This window comes from Seriola lalandi, unplaced genomic scaffold, assembly GCF_002814215.2.
Source record: "Seriola lalandi dorsalis isolate HSWRI2012SDOR001 ecotype SW California unplaced genomic scaffold, Sedor1 jcf7180002054472, whole genome shotgun sequence".
In the NCBI taxonomy this organism is placed as follows: domain Eukaryota; kingdom Metazoa; phylum Chordata; class Actinopteri; order Carangiformes; family Carangidae; genus Seriola; species Seriola lalandi.
The window spans coordinates 240,820-260,426 of NW_019525025.1; the positions used below are offsets into that span (position 1 = coordinate 240,820).

Consider the following 19,607-nt stretch of genomic DNA (forward strand, 5'->3'; position numbering starts at 1 on the left):
AAACATTATTTCCTGATAAATTGACAATGTTCTGACAGTGTTGAAAAATGTTCTATCTCATATTGTTAAGGAAGGTGATAAAAAAAACTGCAATATCCACCCCTTTAACTGGATCAGCACCAAAATGTTGTGGGTTTTTCCCTGGTGCACGCCCCATCCCTCCAATTAGTCTGGTGCAATTTTTTCAGTACTCGTAGCGTAATGTAACAGGTTAAGTTAACTAACTCTAAATTGCCCATAGGTGTGAGTGTGAATAACAAACAATAACAGGTAAATAAACAGGTCAGAAAGTTTGAGTTTAATTAAAAACAAAGAAAAAAACCCCCCCAAAAAAAAACAGTTTTTAGGTTAAAGATGAAAACAGTCAAACAGCATAGTTTCTCCAACAGCCTGTATCCTAGCAACCACATCACCGACTCGCCGACTGGTTGGTTGCTGTAGGGGTTGCCGGGCAGTTTGCTATGTGAAGAGGCGGATGGTGGCGTCGGCTCCAGAGGAGAAGATCCAGGGCTGTGTGGGGTGAAAGGTGACATCTAGAACACCGAGGTCATGAGTACTCACATGACCTCTGAGGACCTTCACTGGGACAATCAACGGGTTCTGCAGCAGGTCACTGGAGAGGAGGAGGTGGGTGGGGTTAGTGTTTATCTGTGTGTCTCTGTGTATTTATGTGTTTATGAATGTACGTATGAATGCGTGTATTACTTATAAACAGTCCCGTGACAGACGATCACCGATCCATCATCAGACGCTGAAGCAAAGAGTGGGTAAACTCTATGATAGGCCACGCCCCTCACTGCCTTCTTATGGTGTCTGCAGACAGGCAGTGATCAATATCATCAATAAGATTAATATTACAACTCATAGTAGGAGCAATCACAACCTAATCAATACTAACACATCAGTACATTTATGTCCAAAACTGTGACATGACGATTCATTCACGAGAACAGCTGTGAGTTTGATGGACAGATACATACCGCAACACCTTGTATGGCTTGGTTGAGAGGTCGAGGTCAAACCAGCTCAGCCTGCAGTCGTAACTCCCACAGATCACATGATCACCTTCAGACAGAAGAGAGACAGGTGAGACAGCGGCTCAGCCCCTTAGCAGTGATGTCACATACTGACAAACCATATTGTGTAAGAAAGTGGGTGTCACAATGAAGCCAGTGTGGTGGTGAATTTGGTGGATGTGGTTACCCCCAGGGTGGACGGCCATGCTGGAGATCCACTTGGAGTTGGCCTGTAGTTTTTTGGTCATTTCCTGTTTGACCAGGTTGTAGATCCGGACAGAGCGCTGTGTGGCCACAAAGAAGTAGGGCCGGACGGGGTGAAAGGATACGCACTGAACCAGACCTTTGTTCTTCCTGAATGGATTCTGGCTCCGTCTCCGGCTCACCTGATGGATGAAAACCTGCAGGTGGCTTGAGTGATCCGGCATCACCGATGCCAGGTAGTCTCCTTTAGCGTGCCACACGACCTGGTGTACGGCCTGAGGGATCAATACTGATCAGTTAGTTCTGCCCAAACATTCATCAGGAATCTACAATCAATCAGTGTTTTCTCACTTTGGGATGTTGTATTTTGAGGCGGATCCCCTGGTTTAGCTCCTCCCCCTCAGTCTCACTCCATATGACAGGCCCTGCCCCTTCTGTTGGCTCTGTCTCCTGCTCACCAGAGAGGAGTCGCTCTGATGACGAGACGACCTGTCTGTCTGCCAGAGAGGGAGACAGGATCAAGACCACCGAGTCCCTGAAACACAGAGAATTTGAACAGACCTTTATTTGTTGTTGTGTACAAAACTACACTTTGTTTTACACTTGTCCAGATTCACATCGGCACTGGCCTGCAAATGAGTTGATCCTCTCCTACAGAGCACAGCGCCCCCCACAGGTTAATAATAACCACACAACCTCTGTATAACGTTAAAGTAGAAGCCACTTTATCACAACGACCTTCGACCTTTTCTAAAACATTCTAAAACTGTTCATGTCCTACTAAGACCCCAAAATATTTCAGCCTGTCCAGGTAGACTGAACTGATCCTTCAGCCACTTCCTCTCAATCACAGCCTCACATTCATTAATAGATATTAAGATATTAATATCATCATACATTTTTTATAAATCAAATTTTACAAATTAATAAATAAAAGCAGAACAACTGAAAACATCCTCAGTTCCTTGTTTAACTCTGCTGGACTCAGAGGTCAAAGGTCTGATGTTTGCTGATGACCTGGTTCTCATGCCCCCCCACACACAGAGAGGGTTTTACAGCAGAACCTGGACATCCTCCTTGAGCTCAGTCCAACATGGGGACCAACTGTAACCAAGGTGGACATGTAAATTAACGGACAGGCAGACAGGTAGATGGGTCCTTACAGGGCAACAGCCAATAGACAGACAGATGGGTTTGGGTTCCAAGCGACGTTCTTCACAGCTCCGCCCACCTGGACTGTCTTTATACAGCGAGACGAACACACCTCCCAGAACCTCACAGAGCCATCATCACTACCTGGATACACACAGTACAAGTACACACAGTATAGAGTTATATACACAGAGCCATCATCACATATGCTGTAGTTCTGGTCCAGGGTGTATGTTTTCCTCATGTGACAGTAATAGGACTAAATGAATGTCTTAACATCTTTATCAAACTTCAGATGCTGATCTGGACCAGACACCAGTCACCAGATGTAATAGATAAGACTTGTGCATCACCAGCATAGTAAAGATAAAAGACACAACCAAATGGATCAGGTGCCTGAAGGGGAGCATAAACAACCTTGAAGGATTCAGGTATGCTGCCTGATGAGAGGGACTGGTTGATAATAGTGAACAGAGATGGTCCAGAAACACTAACTGCCTCTTAATTAATTTGGGAGGCACCATGTCAAAGGGACAGGAGTGTGGGAAACAGTGTCAATCAAATCACTGAGGGAGATGGGAGAGAACTGGTGTACGAGGACAAGACTGGGACTGGGGAAGCTGAGGGGCACAACAGACAGTTTAATTCTTTTGATTGTATCCACAAAAAAAGGATAAAAAAATGTTCACAATCCTCAGCTGAAGGTGGGACAAGCAGGTGGCTGATTAGAGATAAGAAAATAGAAAATAAGAAAATAACCTGGGACTGTTTTTGTTTGTGGTGATGAGATTATTGAAATAAACAGTTGGTGTTTTTCTTCATTTTTTGATTCAGCTGATCATCAGATCTTTGCGTGTAGTGAACAAAGCAGTCGTGTATTTTCCACCTGGCTCTGCTCGTAGAGATGAACAGGTCTGTGATCTTCGTTTCTGGTGAGCTCAGATTCCTGAAGGGTCATGGCATTTCCACATTTCTCATATGAACTATTATTTTTCTTAATACAGGTCAGAAATGAGGACAGTAGATCCAGGTGTCAGGGGATCCAGGCACACAGTGGACCTTTCTGGTTAAGGAATCTCCAGTAATTAATGCAGTGGAGGAGGTGATGATGCGTGTTACTACATGGACCTTCTGAGCGTCCAGCTGGCCAGACCATCTGATCACAGCCTCCTTCAGCATCCTGTGACTGGAGGAGAAGAGTGGAACCCATGATTGTTGGGCCGACCAGATTCCTGATTAAAGCCACATGTCAGTTGGTAACGCGTCCGCGGGGGCATCTACCGTAGGAGGATCAGCTGGAAGGACCAGAATGTCATAAGACCGGGTCATACAGCTACTAAAGAGGCAGGCCGTCTGAGTGTCTCTTGGGACCATGGGCCACCATCATGGCACAGGACAACTGATGGTTCAGTGTCGAGAAGGAAGAAAGCCGTGGGCAGGTGGAGGGGTCCCACAGAACTGTGCCCTGAGAGGCAACCTGTTTGGACCGCCCAGCTGCCACATCCATGAAGCTGGACAGATGTTCATCAGAAAGATGTCCTACTTAAGACCAAGGAGGACCTTTTAGTTTTTTTTGTGGAGGAGCACAGTTCTCACAGGGATGGAGTTGTTTAAACCTCAGTGATGGATCAAGTAAAACAAAGAAGTTCAACAGAGAGTAAGGAGAATATCATCACTGTTACTATAGCAACCCGAGGGCATCCCTCTAAACAACCAGCAGCAGGTTGCCAAACAGGTGGAACATGTAGTGATAGATGAGTTACCTGAAGCGAGCCACTGTCCTGATGGAGACACACTGATGGACCGGACCAGACCACTGTGACCCCGGTACACCTGAACACAGACACAGGTAACACAGGTAAACACCAGTCTGCTGGCAGTGTGTGTGTACATCTATATTAGTGAAGACCAATTTCAGTATTAAACCATCACACTGAGGACATTCCTGGTTTGTGAGGACAGGTGAGTGGTTCAATTAGGTGGTCAGCAGTGTGGAGGTGTGTGGGGGTGTGTGTGTGTGTGTGTGTGTGTGTGTGCGTCCTCAGGAGAGACAAAATAAGTTATCTCCACATTTAAACCACCACAGAAGAATTAAAAACAAACCAGAGATTGTGTTGTAGGAAACGGCTGCAGGTCTTTGGGTTTTGGAAGTTTTGGGATCAAATCCTCTGGATTCACATTCACCTGCAGACACAAAGACATTATTGATCATCTCCACAGTCAGATGCTCCGATTAGCTGTTACTGTATCAATTTTCTCTCAGGTTTTTTCAGACTCCAGCGACACCTGCTGCTCAGAAAAAAGACCTGACGGTAGTTACCCTCATCTTCCTCTGTCGAGGACACAGGTACAGGTCGAGGCAGCGCTCAAACCTCTCGTGGATGAAACGAGGAAACGCAGGAACCTGACGGAGACTGGAGAACTTCATGGGAACATAAGGCAACTTCCTGTCTGACGGATCCTGCTGCTCCCACAGAGCTCGCTGCAGAAAGCAATACAGGTGGAGGCAGATGGAGAAAGAGAAAGATGGGATGATTCATAGTTCTATCTATTCTATAACCAGGTAAGTTCAACTCTTCAGCGGGTGAGGTACCTCCTCGTCTGTGAGCAGATACTCAGGTGGGGGGTTGTAGGACTCCTGATGACCAGGTAGAGGGGTTTTGGGGGCAGGCAGGTGCATCCTGTGTTTGGCTAGAATAGAGGAATCCTCACTGGCCCAGAGGTCATAGTAATGCCCCCTACTGTCCTCCTCCACCCGCCGGGGTTTGATCCAACCCATCTTTATTGCATGGACCAGTTTAGACACCTGCACACAGGTGAGAGAGGGAGAGACAGACAGACAGGTGAGAGAGGGAGAGACAGACAGGTGGAGAATCTGTAGACTTTCACAGTGAAGGAGCTGCAGTGTGTTTGTGTGTTTACCTTCTCCTTCTCGATTAGTGAGGGGATGAAACTGCGTTTGTCTGCAGGTCTGTTAGTGACTGGATGAAGCATCACGTCTTTACTGAAGAACTCAACTGAGGGCTGAGGAGGAAGAGGGGGAAGTGAAGGAGGGAGAAGAGGAGCAGATAGAGGTGAAAGGAGGGAAGTGGATCAAAGGTCATTATCAGCCATGTTTTGATGTGAGGCTAAAAACAAGAATCCATGCATCATATTTAACCAAATAAAGCTTCAGCTTCGCTGTGTCTGATGATGTAACATTTAAAAGTTTGTTATGGGACAACAGGTGTCCGGATGTGTCCATCCTGTCCAGCAGAGACAGGTTAATAAAGGTTTACTTTGACAGAAAACACACAAACATGTTTAAAGACATCCACAGGCTAAGGGGCAGAGTCTCACCTGAGTAACATAAGCGTACCTGGTACTCGTTGAAGTTGACATCCCCAAACTGTCCTCTCTGCAGACGATTCACCAGCTCCACTTGTTCGTCTGAGAGGACGATGTCACTTCCTGTCTGCTTGTCGTGGACCGTTCTCCTGAAAACAGACCGCTGTTAGCTGAGAACAGCTTGTTAGCATTATTACCACTCCGTTTTTAAAACAATAGGGGACCTAGCATCATGCTAGCAGGCTCACCAGTATTCTGGGTTCTCCATTTTGTCCAGGAAGTCATCGAGTTCATCCTTGTTCCTAATTGGTTTGTAGATCTTTTTCCCATCCAGGTCGTAGCCAATGTGTGGGAAATCTCTGTACCACTCCATGGGGATGTTTCCCACAGTGTTCCTGATGTCCTGCAGAACCACAAAAACATCAGGACAGAACAACAGAGCTAATGTCTCTAGAAAGTGTCAGAGAAAATAACAGAGGATTGGTAAACAGTAAAGAGAGAAGAGTCGAGAACCCAGGAGAAAGTTAGAGACCCCAACAGAGCAAATGATTAGGGAGAACCCTGAAAAATATCACAAAATCCAACAGAACAAAGTCCCTGATTCTGAACCCAGAGGAACCTGAACAACACACAGGTTCTGTGATTTAAAACACAAACCGGCCTCACCTCCTCGTCTGAAGAATCATGTTCATACTCGTCTTCCTTCTGTTCTTCTTCCCCTTCTGTCACTCCTTTTGTCACTCCTTCCTTCTTCTTCTTCTTTTTCTTCTTCTCCGTCTGCTCCTCTGTCTACAGGTACAAGAGACAACAGGTGATTTTCTCCAGGAGAACACTGATAACAGCAGCAGCTTTTTCACAGGTGAGTCACAACCGGCTTATCTGTCAAGCTGACAGGTTAAACTCTACCTGTTGAATCTGCTCTGACTCCGTCTTCACATCAACAACAACAACATCATCATTATCCTCCTCCTCTTCCTCATCATCATCATCTTCTGATCCCTCCTCTTCATCTTCATCATCCTCACTGTCACTCCCAGAATCCTCCAGTCCTGAGTAGACGCTGTCCTCACTGTCTGACAGATCTTCATTCTCCTCATCTTCCTCAGCAGGTTTGTGGTTGAAGTTGAAGATCTGAAGAATAAACAGAGACTTAGACTTAAATGACCAAAAACCACACCAGTATCATTTCAAAACCTGCTGATTGTAGCAGAGCATTTCTGAAACACACAGTCTTTCAGAAGCTCAGAAACCTCTTTTATATCAGCATTAAAAAAATATTTTAAATGTGATATGTGACATCACCTCCAACATAACTGTATTTAAAGGATGAAAATAGATTTTTTTAAATTAAATTAGTGTTTACAGGGGGGAGACTGACAGTAACAACAAACATAAACAAATAACTTTAATTTACAGTAAAGTAAGTAAACAGCTAATATGCTAACAACCAATGCTACAATATCATTATTAGTATGTTTGGTGGTACAAAGCTAATAGCACTGTTGATTCCAGTACAACAGTAGCTAGCTTTAGCTAACACCAAAATGTATTTTCCTTAAGATTCATGATCGCACTGCAACAAAACTCCATTCACGATACGAAGATTTATCACCGTAATTATGCAGCTGATACCAGAGTCAGTGTCTGTTCTTCGTGTATTTGGTCTGAAAAATATATGGTCTGAGGAAGAGCAGAACATCATAAAATGGAAAGATTCTGAATGGAGCTGGGCGTGCGTCTCTGTCCGTCTGCGCACTGAACATTAACTAGCAGTTAAATGTTCACTGTATTGCCTATTGTGTTTTTAGTGAATAATACTAATGAACCCGAAATAACATGATCTGGCTTTAGGTATGATTAGGCTGTTTATTCCAGGACAGTCGACCTGATGGATGCTGTCCTGTTTTCTTTTCAGAACTCCACTTAGAATCTGATCATCTTTCTCCCCTCGGCTTCTGCTGATCCCTTTAGAAACTGGGTTCAGGTTCTGGTTAAGTCAGCTGGACTTGGTCTGGTCTCCTCTTCAGTTCGGCTGAGCTCTCTGAACATGCACACCGTCAGTTACTCTATATTTTTTTATTATTTTCTCTCTGACTGGTAACAGCAGCGTGTTTTGGTGTACCTTCCTCTCGTTAGCATGCTAACAGCTTACCGCCAGCTCTTCACCAGTTCCCCCACTTTACCCACTAAGCCCAGACCTCGTCCCGTCTGTTTGTTTCTCACCTGGTCCTGATCCTCGTCCTCCTTCTCTTTACTTCTCTTCTTTGCTGTTTTCTCACGGACTTTCTTCATGTCTTCTCTCTGTTCGCTACTCCGCATGTTTCCGCTGCTCCCCTCCATTGACCCACGTGGGAGCCCCGGGGGTCAAAGGTAACGCGTCACAGCAGAGGAGTTTACTGTTGGCGCCATCTTCTGGTCATTACATTTAGCTGCGTTCGTTTTCGACTTTGACTTGTTCAACGTGAACTGTCGATGACTGCAGGAAGCCTGGGGTTGAACAGTCTCAAGAGTATTCACAAACAAATGTCAAGTTACGTTTCCAGTGAAACACAATTCCCAAATAAATACAGAGTGATCTGTGTCAGCAAATCCATGCGTTCCTCTAGTTTACTAATCCTATAATTTACAGTTTTTCATACAGTTTGTGAATCTCCACCTGTTCCTGTGGATCCTTCTGAAATTCTTCCACCCACGTAAAACAGAAGGAGCGAGTGGCTGTTAAACTAAACAGAAGAAGAAATGCATGATCTTGTTCATCGTTATAGCAACCAAATATAATATTTCTATAGTAAAGAGAAATCTGGGAAAAGCTGTCAGCTATAAAATCCTTAGGTTTCAGGATGTAGCTCACACAAAGAGCAGTTTACATCTGTGTCACCATTTAACTCCAAACTTTGTTCCTGTCAATATTACTAACAAAATGACTAATATTTTGCTAGAGTAGTACAAAACCAAATTGTCTTGAGACAATACCCTTATTCTGGAGTTCATACATCTATTAAAAGAAAAACAGAGTTTACCTAATTGAGATTGAATGTGCTCAGGGGTTGACACTGACAGAGGTCACCATTCCTAAATCACATGGATCAGATGAAACAGCATCAAAAACTATTGAACATTATTTTGGAGTTATTGTTTTTTTTATTAGAAATTGTGAGTAGTTAAACATCAGTTGTGTTGTGTGTTGTTAAATCATTACAATAACACCATTGTTAAACCATGTATCATAAAATAATTACTTGCTATTACAGTTGTTTCAAACAACATCTGTGTGGAGAGAAACTGTGCTTTGAAATCAGTGCCTACCCCAAAAGAACCTGACAAAAAGTTAATGCTTTCAAACCTCTTTTATCCAAGGATACAAAAAACAGGACGAATACAATTAGAAACAAAAAGAAGAACAAGGATAATAAAAGGCTACATACATGTTTAAATTAAAAATAGGTTTTAAGGCAGTGTAGATGACCATAGTCCTAATGGCTCTCTGATTTGTCAGTCCTTTGACTGTTTCAAAGTACAGTTTCATTTCACGCTTGAACTGGATACTGCGGGTTTCCTTTCAGACCATTTGAATTTATGGATATTAAACTTACCATTTATTGATTCTGTCCAGATCTATCTTTTCTGTAAATTATTCTTAGTCCCACATAACATATGGAAAACATTTTCAACATCATTCTGCAAGAATGTAACATGAATGTATTCAGTAAAATAAATACAGTTGTCTCTGTGCCAGTATTATAGGGAAATGTATCATAACATAAATTTAAAAAAGTTACATTTATTGTCCTTTATATTGATTTAAAGATTTTATCAAAACACCTGTCTCAAACATAGTCTGCTCATCAGACACGTTGCTGCAACTTTCGATGCAGGTACAACATCAGATACTATAGATGCTGTCGATTTCGATGTTCCCCTTTCTAGAATCACGTACGTCACAACGCGACCAAACGTCCACGTTACGTTTGCGACGTCATTAGGTGGCGTCGGGTTACTCGCTACGCAGTTGTTGGGTTGTGGGTTGTTTTAATTTTCCACCGTGGGATTTTCACTTAAATAGACGTTAATAAACCTTCTGTGGACCGTTACAGACCGACAGAGTCCAGCAGCGGAACCGAGGCCCCTGTGATCCGGGTCAAACCTCATTCCGGATCAGTGTCGCGGTTTGTTCGTTGGTTTGAGCGTTGGATGGTGCTAACAGCATGCTAATGCTTAGCATCGTTAGCTCAGATTAGTTGCGGTGTTTCAGATTTATAAACCGGAGTGCGGTCGATTTTATTTCTCTGATGGAGTATCCAACAGGAGGTGGAGGAGGGGCGGTTATCAGCGGAGGGAACGTCCCGGCCTTCCTCACTAAACTGTGGACCCTGGTGGAGGATCCGGACACCGACCCGCTTATCTGCTGGAGCCCGGTACTCACTTATTTTACTGTAGCAGGGAGCTAACGTTTAACAGTTAGCCGGCAGAGGACAAGGAGAAGAGCTCCACTTTATTCAGAGAGACAGGGTAAATAGATGTTAGCTGTTAGCCTGTCAGGTGACGTTCATCACCCGAGCTAACATGCTAACAGCAGATAAGAGATAATGAGATCATCAGCAGAGGGAAAACAACCTGCTCACCTGAATTAGATCAGACCAGTTTAATCTTCCCCGGTCCACTAGGAGTCCATCACCTGTTGGTTTGTGTCAGTGCTGAACAGCTGAACTGATTTTCTGACAGTATAACGTCACAGTTTCTTTTAGAGCAGCTAAAAGAAGATCTACCCCCCCCCCCCCCCCCCCCCCCCACACACACACACAACAATAACACTAGTAACAGTAACAGTTGTATTAACAGTAATGGTTATAATAATAATAGTAACAGTAGTAATAACAATACCAGTTGTATTAACACCTATAGTAAAAACTGTAACAGCAGTTATAACAGTAGCAATAATGAGAGCAAAAATAACAGTAGTAATAACAATAACAATAATAACAGTAGTGTCCACAGTAGTAATAATAGTAATAGTAGTAATTACAGTAGTAATAGTTTAACCAAACCAGACTCAGCTGGATAAACTGGAACAGACTGATCCTGGTTTATGAGGAAGATCAAAGTCCTGCTGAAGACTCTGGTGTCTTCATGTGTTTTCATTGTTAATACTGATGATTATCTGTGTGTTCTGTTTTAGAGTGGAACCAGTTTCCATGTGTTTGATCAGGGTCGGTTCTCTAAAGAAGTTCTACCAAAATTCTTCAAACACAACAACATGGCCAGCTTCATCAGACAGCTCAACATGTGTGAGTATAAACAGCATCACTGACAGATTATATATCATATCAGGTTTTATCTTTACATCACAGTGATCAGCTTTTTAAACACATGAAGAAAGTTCTGGTTTGGAGCTATAACAGTCAGAATGAGGCACTTTCAGTGAGGAGCTGTAATGAAACACAGCTGACTGCTGTCTGTTTGTATGATGACATTAAATTTGTTGTTTTGTGAATGGATTTCTGTACAGATGGCTTCCGTAAGGTGGTGCACATTGAGCAGGGCGGTTTGTTGAAACCAGAGAGAGATGACACAGAGTTCCAACATCCGTTCTTTATCAGAGGACAAGAACACCTGCTGGAGAACATCAAACGCAAAGTCACCAACGTATGCATCTGTATATACCCCTGTACACACCTGTATACACTTGTCAGTGTTTTCCATACATTGATTTATTTGTGGCAGCACAATACTATATCAACATTTACCACCACATATTCATTTTACATATTTTTTTCTACTTTCAAATGAAATCTTATTCAATTCTAGAACTGCAGCTAGTGCATTGATTCACTGTCAAAACCTTCATGAAGTTTTGACGGCCTCTGTCCGTCTCTTTACTGGCCCTTTCTGTGTACCTGTCATTCAGGGTGTGCGTTAGAGCTGCTGTGTGCAGGCACTGGGCTCACTGACCTGACCTGGGTCGAGGGCAATGGAGCTGTGTTATTCAGTTCATTTATTGTTACGAAATACTTTGCAGCTAAAATGCTAAAATGCTTCTATATGTTATTATATAGTAATTCATGGAAGAACATACCTGCAGATACACTTGTATGCACATCAAATCATTAATGTATATACCTGGAGCCGATACACACCTGTACAAATGGTGTACATCAGTCTGCCCCGGTCTCCATGATGACCATCTCTCTGTCACTGGTTCAGGTGTCCTCTGTGCGTCAGGAAGAAGTCAAGATCTCTACAGATGAAGTGAACAAAATCCTCAATGATGTCCAGCTGATGAAGGGAAAACAGGAGACCATTGACTCCAGGATCATTGCCATGAAACAGTAAGACCAGAACCAGGTCAAGACCTGTTGAAGACCTGATCAGGGGCTTCATTTATAAAAACTCAAGATCCAAATGTAAAGGTTACATTCTCACAAAAATGAAATAGGAAACCACTGATTCCACTAAAAGACCAGACTCTCAACACCATAAACGAGAACCAAATCCCCTTTAATCCAGCAGACAGTAGATCCCCTCAATATTAACCCCTGTATATATTCCACCTGCATATGTCCATATACCTGTGTATGTATACACCCCCTGAGCACTTTCTTAGGAACACCTGTTTGCCTGCCTATAGATGCAATCATCCAATCACGCAGTCATGTAGCAGCAGTTTATAAACTTGTGCAGGTCCAGATGAGGAGCTTCAGTTAATGAGGAAAAATGTGATCTCAGTGATTTTGAGCGTGACATGATTGTTAGTTTCAGATGGCTGGTTTGACTGTTTCTGAAACTGCTGATCTCCTGGATTTTCACAAACAACAGTTTCTAGAGTTTTTACTCAGAATGGAGCAAACAACAAAACTATCCAGTGAGCAGCAGCTCTGTAGAGGAAACACCTTGTTGATGAGAATTGACAGACTGGTTGGAGCTGAAAGAAAGGCTACGGTCACTCAGATAACCACTCTTTACAACTGTTGGTGAGCAGAAAAGCTTCAGAATGAACAACATTTAGTCAAGAACAGAAACCTGAGGCTGCAGTGGACACAGAATCATCAGCACTGCACAGTTGAACTGGGGAAAACGTACCTGGTCCGATGGATCTGGATTTCTGCTGAGGCAGCAGATGGTACGGTCAGAGTTAGAGTCCATGGACCTAACCTGCCTTGTGTCAACAGTCCAGGCTGGTGGTGTAATGGTGTGGGGAATGTTTTCTTGACTCACTTTGGGCCTTAATAACAATCAATAATGGTTTGAATACCACAGACTATCTGAATATTGCTGCTGACCATAGTCATCCCCTTATGGCCACAGTTTACAATCTTCTAATGGCTACTTCCAGTAGGATAATGCTCCATGTCACAAAGCTAAAGCTAAAGTCAGAGTGAAGGGAGGCCCTGCACAGTGTTAGTATGGTGTTCCTTATAAAGTGCTCAACGAGCGTATCTGTGTATACTTTATATCTGTGTATATGTGTATGTATCTATTTATCTGTGTTGCAGTGAGAATGAGGCTCTGTGGAGGGAGGTGGCCAGTCTGAGACAGAAACACGTTCAACAGCAGAAAGTCGTCAACAAGGTACTACTCCATATTTCAGTACACTAAGACGACAGAGTACACAGACGAGAGAGCTATATCACCCATTAGCATGTTAGCTTAGCTTCTATCTGAGCTAATAATAACTCTTTCTCTCTGCAGTTGATTCAGTTTCTGGTGTCTCTCGTCCAAACCAACAGGATCCTGGGAGTCAAGAGGAAGATGCAAGTTTACTACTAATAATACTACAAATACTACAAAAAACACTGCAAAAACTACACACTTTCCAACTGTCAGAGAGTCAACTTTAGTTTGAAATGTAGTGAATTTTTATTTTGAAGTACCACTTCCTTCCTCAGTGGAATGAGACTTTGAATGAAATACTTATCAGCTCATTTAAAGTGTTCAGTTCATAGTGAACATATCTCTCTCTCCAGTCCTCTGATGCTGAATGACTCCAGCTCCGCCCACTCCATGCCTAAATACAGTCGTCAGTTCTCATTGGAGCATATGCAGGTAAAGTGATGTCACTTGTACACTTGAGTTTTTTTCACATCAGTCAATTTTTGATTCAGATCAGAGGATATTGATCCAGTCAGTCTTACGGTTCTTCTTTAGGCTGCAGCCAGTCTGTTCTCAGCTGAGTCCCCAGTAACCTCTGGACCAATCATCTCTGACATAACAGAGGTGACCACGCCCACTTCAGAGGATGTGGTCAGTGATTGGACGGACACAGGGTGAGGACAAATCAGATCTGTAGTCATTAAGTGATTTGTCTGTCAGCATTCACTAATACTGGTTTCACTGTGTTTACCTCCAGAGAAAGCGAATCAGTTAATGTCAAAGAGGAGCCGTCCAGTCCTGAGGTGGAGGTATGTCCCGTTCTGGAGGGTGGGACTACACCTGTAGACACGCCCCTCTCCCCCACCACTTTCATCAATTCCATCCTACAGGACAACGAGACGCAGCCAACTCCCAACACCTCCACCGCCAACCCTACACCAGGTAACAGCTGACAGCTTTGTAGTGTTACATGTGGAGGCTGGTAGTTCGATTTCCGGTCTAATAACAGTTTGAGCTGTTTGTCTCTCTGTCTCTACTATAGCCATTGTTGTGATGAGCCCTACCTCCACTGGGCCCCTCCCACCTGCCCCAACCAGCCAGTCACCTGCCTCCAATCCCACCCCAAATTCCAACCCCAGCATATCTCAGCAGAAATGTCAGACCATCGCCTGTATCGACAGGTAAGTCTGTTACACTTCACATCAGTCGGGGTGGCTGCAGGTACTGGTGCTACCTGATGTTTACTGCGACAGCTAATAACTGCCCCAACACCTGTCCCAAAAGCCTCCCGAACACCTCCAACAGCTTTCTCCAAAACTGTCCCAACATCTATCCTAACACGTGTCCCAACACCTGCCCCAACAACTGCCCAACCACATGTCCAAACAACTGCCCTGTAACTGAGGATGCTAATGCTATGTTGGCTAAGTACCCCAGAGTTATGTTGTTTATCTTGGGGTATTATAACAGCTGCAAACTGGACAGTGTTCTGCTATCATTTCAACAGTATGTGGACATACTTCCCAGCAGAAGGGAAAGTATCTATGGTAGCATTGTCGACGGATTTCATGCCTGTTTATACCCACCACAGACTCAGACTTGACTATAGCATTATCTGTTTACTCCCTCTGTGCAAACAGGAACGTCACAAACCACAATCCTACAGCGCCCCACACTGGTTCGAGAATGCCACCACACTATTCAAAACAAAGGAATTAGTAATAAGCTGTAATAAGTGTCACCCCCATCCTCATCAAAAACAGAACAGCTTCAAATAATGCAGACTCAGACCAGACAGTAAACTCAGCTTCAACCAGCACACAAAGGATATTCAAAAAAGGTGTCATCAAAGACTATCAGTAATCAGGAAACTGAAAGGACTTTATGTCACCACCACCTCCTCCTATGGCTCTACCCATTCTGCTCTACTGCTCCACCTCTTTCTTTAACGTGCTGTCTGTCTCTAACCGACCCAAACTCACACACATCACCCACACTGCTGCAAAGACTGACTGATTGACTAAACTAATTAACTAAGTGACCGACCGACTGACCCCCACCCCCCCTTCTCTGACCTGGTCTCTCCCCTTTGTTATCGTATTTGCTATAGTGTATTAGTGTCATTGAATTTGTACCTTTATTGTAGGCTTTCAGTCCTTTTGAAGGTCAGATGTGTCATTAAATCCCCTGTGCTTCTCTCAGACCCCGCCCCCCTCCCTCTGCAGGTGAACCTTCACCTGATGTTTGGCGCTTCGTATCAACACAAGCTGACAAGTGAATGATTAAATCTATAAATGATTAACATTTTAAATATTAGTCTGTTTTGAAGTGTAATCTTGGTGATATTCTGTATTTTCCTTCTTGTCATCATGTGCAGACTCAAACTAACACTGAATGAATCCCACTAAAAAGTTTGTTGTGCGTATCCAGAGCCTGATCAAATGTGGATTCATTCACCGCTGAAAACAGTCCCCGTTAAATCAATAGCGTTATATAAAAATTACAATGTGAAGCCCTTTTAGTAAATTAAGGAGCCTTTTTTCTATAACTTTTTAACTATATATACTATACTACATATAACTATATCTGCTGATTTTATAGATTTATATCCAAATTGTTCCAAAATGGCCAAACTCTCAGATTCTTGATCTGCTCGCACCGGGATGCCTTCAGCTCAGAGATGTGTCATGTGTTCGTACCCAAGTATACCTGCGTACAAGTCTAGGTTAAAAATTAAATGATTTACATGTCAGGTGCCAATGTGTTATGAGCTGAGAGCCATAGACAGGAAGTCAGAAAGTGTTCAGAAACAGACTAAAGGCAGGTATACCTTGTGTGATATTGGGATGTTCCAGATGAAAGATGACATTGGTGATATCTTTGGTCATAGCTATAAAACCTGGTCCTACATCACGCTGTTGTCCCAGTCTTGACCAAAGATTGCCTGGAACAAATTTCTGACAGTGTCAGAAATGTAGGAGAATGCTGATGACATTAATTTTTTATAGCTTTTAGTAACCTACAATTCAGGTTTTAATCATCGTACAATCTGCATACATCAACCTCCATGTTGTACCCAAGTGTGTTACATCCATGTCGCAGAGTCTCACCTACAATAAACTTGTAAGCTTATTTCTCAGTCTGTAGGAGCCTTAACACTGTTGGTTTGTTGACAAGAAGAAAATATAGAAAAACTACAGAGGAATGAACCAACTTCACATCATGTGTATCCCCTGTTTGTCTCTCTTTCCTGACTGTCTCTCTCTCATCTCTCTCTCCCTCCTGACTCTATCCTGGCTGTCTGTCTGTCTCTCTCTCCTGTCTGTCTGTCTGTCTCTCTATCCTGTTTGTCTCTGCTGTCTGTTTCTCTCATCTATCTCGCCTGTCTGTCTCTTCCGTTTCTCTCTCATGTCTCTCTCTCCTGTCTGTCTGCTTCAGGTCTGAGCTGTCTGACCATGTTGACAGTGTGGACAACAGTCTAGAAAACCTGCAAAACATCCTGAACACACAAACCTTCACCTTCGACACCTCCCCACTCTTCGAGGTCAGTCAGAGAGAGACGGTCGTTACATGAACGTGTTAACAGTATGTTAACATGTTAACTCTATATGAACAAAACAATATATGATTGTGCTAAATATACATGTGTGTATTCATGTTTAGTATTTCAGTTCGCCCTGTTCTTCTGGAGACTTTGACCTCGACAGTTTGGACACTGTGAGTTCAATTATACAGACTCTTATTTTGTTTTTAATCTGTTTCTGCACTTCCTGTCTCAGCCATTCTCAAAATATATGCAGTTGTTCAGTCAGTCATTTGTTGACCCATTAAACATGTACAGGTGCATGTACATGTACATACAGATGTGTAGAGGTGCACACAGGTTTGTGTTTTTGACAAAAACCTGTTTGTTTGTTGATGATGTCCCAGCTGTCTGACTGCAATGTCACTGTTTCCTCTTAGCTGCTGTCTGAAGGAGCTCTTAAAGGAAGTGATGAAAGCAGCAACACCAAGGACACAGGTAACAAACAAACAAACAAACAAACACACACACACACACACACACACACACACACACACACACACACACACACACAAACACACACACGTTTCTTGTGACCCTCTGTCATGGTGCTACTCTGATTGGTCCAGGGAAGCAGCTGGTGCAGTACACCACCACACCTGTCTTGATGTCTGAACCACTCAGTTTGGGAGAGGGTGGGACTGACCTGCCGTCCCTGCTGGAGCTGGAGGCGGAGCCTTACTTCACACCTGACCCGCCCACTGATGACCCGGCCGCTGCCCTGCTGAGCCACGCCCAACTGGACTCTGACCTCTGACATCATCAAGAATGTGATGACTCATCAATAACCATAGCAACAGGACAGTCTGAGCAATGACTCGGCATCAGCAATAGACAATGATGAAATCAATCGATCAGCTGTAGATCAATCAGTAGGTCAAAGGTCATGTTTTTAGTATGCAGATGTTATTGATCGATATTAACCCCTTTATATATCTGTGTCCTTTTCTTCTTCTACTCTTTTATTTTAGCTTTTGGTTCTTTGCTGCTTTAATTAAATCATTTGTTTGACGATCGCTGTAAAAAAAAACAAAAAAACACCAAAAAAAAACAACTTACAGAGCAAGGGTCGCATCTGTACCTGCCGGTCCAATCAGACAAAGCTCTGAAGTCAATGTAGATGATGTCACAGTACAGATGTGATGACACACATGGACAGGTAAGGCAGGATAATGTGACCCAAGTGTTCTCATGTTCTGCATGTTGAAGTCAGAGTTCATGGTTGTCTTTGTTTTCATGTGTAAAATATAGATATAATGAAGAGACATATTTTTGGAAAAGTTTATTATGAATGAGAAGTGCCCCCCACATCACCTCCGTTACCATGGAGACAACATGGAACCAGACAGAGATGCATTGGTCTGATCTGTCGGATCAGTCTGAGCTCTGCTTGATCAGATAAGGTATCAGCCATGATATGTTATTGATCCACATTAAATACAGTTTGTTTATCAGTGTGTCATTATAACACTCAGTGTTTTTTGTTACACGAACATTCATCTCAGAGATGGCTTCAGTAACGTTTTATCAAATCTGAACCCTTTAGAAACAGTGGATCTACTTCATTATTCAGCAAATATCAACTCAGTAAACTGAAGATTACCTGAAGATGAACTGTTGTTGCTACACTGTAACACACAGAGATTACAGTGTAACACACACAGATACAGTGTAACACATAATACAGTGTAACAATACAGTGTAATATTGATACAGTGTAACAATACAGTGTTAACACAGACTGTAACCCACATACAGTGTAACACAATACAGTATAACACAGAATACAATGTCACAAACACATACAGTGTAACAGATACTGCATAACAGAATACAGTGACACACAGATACAGTGTAACAGAAAACAATGTAGCACAGAATATAGTTAATACACACAGAGTGTAACACAAATTACAGTGCACAGATCTACTGGGTCAAAGTATCGGCTGATATTGTCTTATTGCACATGAATCAGTATCAGTAACATTTCGGCTGATGAATGACAAGAAGCTGAAAAGCAAAACAAATGCTTTGAATCAGTGCCTGCGTATTACAAGTTTATTTTTACAGTGTAAAATGTCCTGCCTTGGACATCATTGTTAAAAAATTCGTTGAAGAGAAAGATGTTTGTTTATGTTATCAGTTGTCTGAAGTCAATTAATCAGCTGATATATCATTCTCAGATTTTTTAATATCTAAAACATTAACATAAACCTCAGAAATCTTGCACCAGCCATGTCCTTTAAAAACACCACACTGATGGAGGATTGGTTCCACTGACCTACAACCTGAATTCATCTGAAAGCTGTCGAGTACTTTAACATAATGTGTCATTAAGTCAGTTTCATGTGTACAATACTTCATCTCTTAAAACTAGTTTTAACAAAGCACAAACTAGTTTTATTTTCTTTCTTTAATGATATGAAAATGAGTCCTTAGGTCCTACTGAACGTTTTATCAGCTGCTGTATAATCAGGGCGCTGCCCTTCAGTATAAAATCCTCTGTCATTAATGTGTTTGCATTTGTTTTTTTTATCAACCAACTTAAATAGGTTAAAGCCATATGTTTGGTCTGTCTGAGTTCCCCCTCATCTGCTCATAGCAGAGGATTGTGTGAGATAAAGACAGGGTCAAAGACCAGATAGTATGAAGTATGAAAAACTTCAGTTCAACATCACACACCTGATGTCAGTGATGATGATGCCATAATAATAATATTATTGACAAAGAACTGATCA

General features: G+C 42.7%; 2 protein-coding genes across 3 annotated transcripts; one reads left to right on the forward strand and one right to left on the reverse strand.

Moving 5' to 3' along the window:
• Positions 1-277: 277 nt before the first annotated feature.
• On the reverse strand, positions 278-8,080 carry bop1 (BOP1 ribosomal biogenesis factor). Its single transcript, XM_023411899.2, has 16 exons — positions 7,923-8,080; positions 6,606-6,830; positions 6,366-6,488; positions 5,948-6,102; positions 5,731-5,848; positions 5,295-5,396; positions 4,966-5,178; positions 4,693-4,854; positions 4,476-4,556; positions 4,136-4,205; positions 2,384-2,516; positions 1,572-1,755; positions 1,204-1,495; positions 981-1,065; positions 706-813; positions 278-613 (listed from the first exon to the last, which is right to left on the reverse strand). Exons 1-16 carry the CDS (start codon positions 8,037-8,039, stop codon positions 460-462), a joined length of 2,322 nt encoding a protein of 773 aa, XP_023267667.1. The 5' UTR covers positions 8,040-8,080; the 3' UTR covers positions 278-459.
• Positions 8,081-9,678: 1,598 nt separating this feature from the next.
• hsf1 (heat shock transcription factor 1) lies at positions 9,679-18,331 on the forward strand. Of its 2 annotated transcripts, XM_023411895.2 has the most exons (15): positions 9,679-10,114; positions 10,876-10,984; positions 11,206-11,342; positions 11,901-12,025; positions 13,190-13,265; positions 13,386-13,447; positions 13,661-13,739; positions 13,842-13,960; positions 14,044-14,228; positions 14,329-14,467; positions 15,489-15,560; positions 16,725-16,830; positions 16,950-17,003; positions 17,250-17,307; positions 17,439-18,331. In XM_023411895.2, exons 1-15 carry the CDS (start codon positions 9,989-9,991, stop codon positions 17,624-17,626), a joined length of 1,635 nt encoding a protein of 544 aa, XP_023267663.1. In that variant the 5' UTR covers positions 9,679-9,988; the 3' UTR covers positions 17,627-18,331. The 2 variants fall into 2 exon arrangements, with proteins under 2 accessions (XP_023267663.1, XP_023267664.1); XM_023411896.2 differs by lacking the exon at positions 15,489-15,560.
• Positions 18,332-19,607: the final 1,276 nt, after the last annotated feature.